Source organism: Bison bison, unplaced genomic scaffold (genome assembly GCF_000754665.1).
Source record: "Bison bison bison isolate TAMUID 2011002044 unplaced genomic scaffold, Bison_UMD1.0 scf7180017864500, whole genome shotgun sequence".
NCBI classification, from domain to species: Eukaryota; Metazoa; Chordata; class Mammalia; order Artiodactyla; family Bovidae; genus Bison; species Bison bison.
Genome location: NW_011495059.1, coordinates 5,046,317 through 5,052,240, shown reverse-complemented (window position 1 = coordinate 5,052,240; position 5,924 = coordinate 5,046,317). Strand labels below are relative to the sequence as shown.

At 44.0% G+C, this 5,924-nt stretch overlaps 1 protein-coding gene across 1 annotated transcript in view; it reads left to right on the top strand.

Moving 5' to 3' along the window:
- DHX35 (DEAH (Asp-Glu-Ala-His) box polypeptide 35) overlaps nucleotides 1-5,924 on the top strand; it is a 69,946-nt gene that overhangs the window by 57,697 nt on the left and 6,325 nt on the right. The window contains exons 19-20 of the mRNA XM_010829147.1: nucleotides 2,488-2,569; nucleotides 5,225-5,296. Of these exons, the coding sequence (XP_010827449.1) occupies nucleotides 2,488-2,569; nucleotides 5,225-5,296 (154 nt within the window). The remainder of the gene's footprint in view (nucleotides 1-2,487; nucleotides 2,570-5,224; nucleotides 5,297-5,924) is intronic.

Below are 5,924 nucleotides of genomic sequence, written 5' to 3'. Positions count from 1 at the left end.
GGGCTCACTAGGCAAAGAGGACTGTGGAGACAAGTGCTGGCAGAAAGGAGCGTATCAGATGCTCAGAGGGTGTTGATGGATGACCACGCTCCTAAGAGAGGGAAGCACTGAGCCCGGGTGACTGGGTAAAGTATCATCAGTACAGACAGGAAGCTCACAGAGGCAGCTAACTGGGGAGAAGCTGATCAAGTGCCTGTCTCCCAGGAGATAGCGAGCAGCCATACATCTGCATCTTTGTTTCTTAACCTGTTTTTCATTGTCAGCTTGAAACAGCAGAAATGTGTCTTGGAGGCTCCAAAGGAAGAGCTCCAATTCTTTAGGCCTCAGTGCAGAAAGAATTTAGGAAAACACAAAGTGACAGATAAGAAGCGATTGATTAGAATAGGATGCTCGTGAGGCTTACGAGCAGGCGGGCAAGAAGGTGCACACGGAGAACTTAGTGGGCTGCAGCTTTATAATTGAAGGGAAATCGGGGGAGGGGAAAAAGACCACCTTCTTCCTCATTCTTGAGTGGACATCAAGCTTCCATCTTCAGCTCCTCCTCCCCATCAGGCCAGGGAGCTTTCTTGTCCCTACATAGTCAAACGGGGACTGTCATGGTGCAGTGAAAATGAGCCAGAAGGTGGTAACGCAGACTAAAATGCGGTAAATCAGCGCAGGTTTCAGGATAACGCCACCTTTCTCATGTTTTTGTTTTTAGCGTGGGCAGAGAAGCGTGACCTAGGAATCATTAGCTTCCTGAGCTCACTGAGGATGTGGGGTCTCAGGCCACCATTCTTTCAGTGCTTTTGAGCATGTCTCCTGCTTCTGTTGCATGGTTTTGTTTTGAAGTAAGCCTGCTGGATTTTGTGGTTAATTAAACCTGCTTTCTTGAATGATCATTAACTTAAATCTCCTATACTTTTTCACTGCTTACAGTTCCCTAGTGGGATTAACTGTTTATCACCTGCTTTGTCCCTTCACTCTGTCCCTATCAAACCCCTCACCCAGGAGAAGAGTTATATTGAATTTAAATTCTTTTTACCAAGAGAAATTCAGTACTAAGGGATAAGATTTTGTAAGGTAGGGTTGAGCTCTGGAGGGCCATAATCCTTGTAATATTTAAGATTTCCCACTATCCTACTCCTTAAGGAGGGCAGTTTTTATCCCTTGGGAATTATCTCATTTTGGTAACAATGCACATTCTGCATAGATAACTTCTTTTGGGCAAGTGGAGAGAAGGAACTGAGTCTAGGATCAGATTGTGTTTGGAAATGCAGATTTGGGATTTTTTTCAGTTCTTTGCTGAAGAACAATAGAGAAAATTATGGAAATGCAATAAATTACATGCAAATTGAAAAGTTCTCTTCAAAAGGGAGGGAATATATGTATACTTGTGGCTGATGGACATTGACAGCAGAAACCAACACAGCATTGTAAAGTAATTATCCTCCAATTAAAAAAAAACTAGATGTTAAAGAAAACAGTGAAAAAATATTTTCAACAGATATAAGGGATAAAAAAAGCTTTATTATAGAGTGAATTTATTTAACATATTAAGGAAAAAAACACCTAATTTCCAAGTTGATAAATGGGCAAAGGAATGGAATGGAAAATTTGAAAAGAAGAAATACAGTAATAGTAATAAATAAGTGTACAGTTAAAGAAGGGGTACCTTTGTGCCAGAACATTGCTGGTAAGAATGCAGGAAAACTGACATTCTCATACACTGTTGATGGCTTTGTAAATCATACCACTTTTTGGTAACCTATTTACCAACATAAGACACCATTAAGACATACCATTATTTTATGTGTCATTAAGAAAGAAAAACTGTTGCCAATTATAATTATAAAATGCTGTCCTGATTTCAATGAGTTAAAGTGTAAAAAAAAATAAATCTTAGAATTGATGAAATATCGTATGTCATAAGCCATATGGATGGCATTATCGGTTTTGCAGAATAATTTGCATATATCATGTAGAAATCATCTAACTGAGCAGGCTTTATCCTTGGAAGATGTTTACTACAGCAGCACAGACGCCAGTTAAACTGAGCTGTTTGAAAATTTTGAAGAATTACAAACTAACTGTAATCACAGAAATAATGTTGTAGTGTTAATGTCCCAGGTTGGGTCTTAGGGAAGGAACATCATTCCTGTAAAATGCTCTCCTAAAGAGGAGTTCCAAGGTCACTGGCCAGCCTGTGGAGTGCTCTGTAGGTTCTGGTGCCCAGCCTTGGTCTGGTCCTCTGTGGCTGGGGGTGCAGAGGAATTGGGGGGGGTGGTCCCAGGTTAAGGAACAGTCTGATATGTTTCCATCAGCAGCCATTGTGGAGGGTGGGGACCCCTATAGATGGTGCCAGGGCAGGCATTTGGCACTGGGAATCGTGGGGCTGAACCCATTCAGGAGATGGTTTCAAGGCGGCTCAAGGCAGCCTGGGGTGGGTCTCACAGGACAGAGCATAGGGCAGGTGAGGTCTCATCTCATCCATCCCTGTTTGTGTAGGTGATCCAGATCCAGTTCTGAGGTGCATCGTTTCCGGATTCTTTGCAAATGCTGCGAGGTTTCATTCTACTGGAGCTTATAGGTAACATGATACTTTGTGAAGTCATTTGTGAAGTCACTTAAGTTATTAAAATCTTAAAAATAAACCAAACCCAACAGCAAGCTGACATGCAGAGAAAGCAGAGAAGTTAAATCATTTTTCTTTATTTGCACCTTGCCTCCTTCTAAAGATGCATTGAGGTTAGCTGTACAGATTTAAGCAAAATGTCTTAACTTTGTGGAAATGATTCTCAAATGTTCAGCCCATCCATGTGTTGTAGGAGGATGATAGTTACAAGTCTGAAAGTGGAAGTCGCTCAGTCATGTCCGACTCTTTGCGACCCCATGGACTATACAGTCTGTGGAATTCTCCAGGCCAGAATACTGGAGTGGGTAGCCTTTCCCTTCTCCAGGGGATCTTGGCAACCCAGGGATGGAACCTAGGTCTCCTGCATTATGTGCAGATTCTTTACCAGCTGAGCCACCAGGGAAGCCCAAGAATACTGGAGTGGGTAGCCTATCCCTTCTCCAGCAGATCTTCCCGACTCAGGGATCGAACTGGTGTCTCCTGCAGGTGCATTGCAGGTGGATTCTTTACCAACTGAGCTATCAGGGAAGCCTGTTACAAGTCTGCAGGCTGGTAACATATCTGTTGTAATCAGAGAGTAATAGGACTCAAGGGAACCATTACAGGTGCTCTCTCCTAGAGAAGTTAGTTTTGCTGTTGGGTGCTTCGTGACATTTTTAGAGGTCTGCACAACTGAAGCTCCCCAGGTGCATTGTAGCCACACTGGAATGTTGGTGAGTGTTCTTCATGTGCTGGCCAGCCCCTCCCTCTGCTGAAAACTACAGCCTGTCTCTTCCAGTTCCATTTTCCAGGTGTAGAAGATTCACTGATGACCTCCAATAACCTCTGGTATATTCAAATTTGGTGAAAGCTAACACCTAGTTAGCCCTCTTTTCTCCAAACCAAATCATTCCAGTTTGTTGAAGTGTTACTTTAGTCTGTCGTTCTGTTTCTGAGCTGGTTTTAGTTTTGTAACTTCACTTTAGCCAGTTTTTTAGAGCAATGATTAGAAGGTGCTCCTCTTTAATAAAGTGAAAGTGAAAGTCGCTCAGTCGTGTCCAGCTGTTTGCGAGCCCATGGACTACAAAGTCCATGGAATTCTCCAGGCCAGAGTACTAGAGTGGGTAGCCTTTCCCTTCTCCAGAGGACCTTCCCAACCCAGGAATTAAACCTAGGTCTCCTGCATTGCAGGCAGATTCTTTACCAGCTGAGCCACAAGGAAAGTCCCTTCTTTAATAAGGGAGTGCTCAAAAGGGCCTCTCCCTAACTTGTCTTTGGGTTTTCGCCTGAGACTATTGTTAGCTTTTTCCCCTCAGAACATATTATAGTCCTGTGATCCTGAACTCTCCGTGGTGTCCCATTCCAGATACTGGGCTCTGTTTTTTTGGTTTTTTTAGGTTTTTATTTTCTCTTGGGGTATAACCAATTACCAATGTTTTGTTAGTTTCAGATGAACACCTTAGGGGACTCAGGCATACATATACGGGTTCCCATTCTCCCCCAAACTCCTCCCACTGGGCTTTGTTAATGAGCCCAGAATTGCATTGACCTTCTTTGTTTTTTTGGTAGCCAGGTCTCCTTCATCCAGTATTTGGTTGCTGACTGGGCCTCAGGATAGCACTTTACATTTGTTTCTAGTATGTTCTATTTGTCACCCCAGGCCAGGTGTTCCAGCCTATCAGTGTCACGGTTCTGTTGCCCATCGTATGTACTCTCCTCCCAGCTTCCAGCACTGAGCTGTTCTGTCCGAGGCAGCTCCGGACAGGCTGTGATCTTCTCCAGTGAGAACCATCGTTTCATTGTCATTCTGATTACCCCGCTCTCCTCAAGAGTATTAATTAGCAATTCCCACTAGCATTCACAAAAGTCTTTCACCAGTATCCTCAATAGAAATACAGGCTACACAACATGCTTCATGGTGGTCAGTCCCTTTGGGACAAAGTTCAGTGTTGGTCGCCTGATAAGACAGCCAGCACCCTGGGCAGTGGCTTTATTCCAGCGCTGGAGATGCGCTGGGTCATGGCCCTGAAGCACTTTCCTGACACACATTCCTGGCACCTGCAGAAGTGCTCTGTAATTATGGTTTGAGCAGCAGTGTTCTGATCTGTTAATCTTCTCTCATGAGCTGATCTCACCAATAGTTGTGTGTGCCGTAAATATTTTTTTGAATTAAATTGAATCAAATCTGAATTGGCATTTGAAATATTATCTCAGAGAAGTGGATAGTCCAGTATTGAGCTTTCTTTTCCCCCAATTTATAATTATCTCTTCCATACTCTTTACTGTTTAACCTTGTTAATATAAAAGTTTATAGAAGTAATTGTGTATATTATTTCTGTCCTCAAGGAAATTTTTGAAAGAGAACCTCCAGAAGATAAACATAAACATAAGCAGAAAAATATTTGGATGTCCATGTGTTGCTTTCCTTCTCCCTTTTTTAGCATGATTTATTCTTGATTTCTGGGGTGACAGTAGGGGAGGGGTCATAAAAGGCTCGAGAGAAGATGGAGAGGATAGTTTTGTTTGTGTGAAGTACAGCCTGCGTTTTTGATGAGTTTAAATGCATCTGTGGGAAGGTCTTGCTGGAAGTGTTTAAAATGTACTTGAGACAAAATTGCTCTGCTTCCCAAGGACCATCCGTGATGATCATGAATTGCACATCCACCCAGCATCGGTCCTCTATGCAGAGAAGCCGCCCCGCTGGTAAGCCCCCTCCTGCCCCTCTGCTTTGTCAGTGCTTTGAAGGCAAGGCCTCGTTCTGGTTCGTCTCTGGGTCCCCAGCGCCTAGAGTCCAGGTGCCCAGTACACATTTGCTGACTCTGTTCTACAAAGAATTTCTACTCTGTCAAGGATCCCTGTAAGCCACTGGTCTTATTCCTCTGCCTGCTGATCCCCTCAGCAAACATTCATGTTCACCCACAGACTGGGTGCTCTGTCCTCACTCTCGGTATAGCTGTGCAGAGAGAGGAATCCAGGTCCCATTCCACAGCCCGACAGAGAACAGATGGACTCCAGTACCTGGGGAGAAAGGCTTCCGTAGAGGGATGTATTTGATAGGTGGCTGAGGTTCACACTTCCGCGGGCCAGGCTGTAAGGGCTGGCTTCAGGGAGCAGATACTAATACTCGCTGTGGAAGCTGATACGGCTGCAGGGTGTGGCATGGGTGATCTTAGTTCCCCGACCAGGAAGTGAACCCGTGCCCCCGCAATGAAAGTGCAGAGCCTTGAACCACTGGACTGTCAGGGAAGTCCCTGGAAACTGGTATCTATATTAATATATGCAGTCTTACAATCTGGGGATTTAAATTACCTTCTTGGCTTGACTTTTTGGT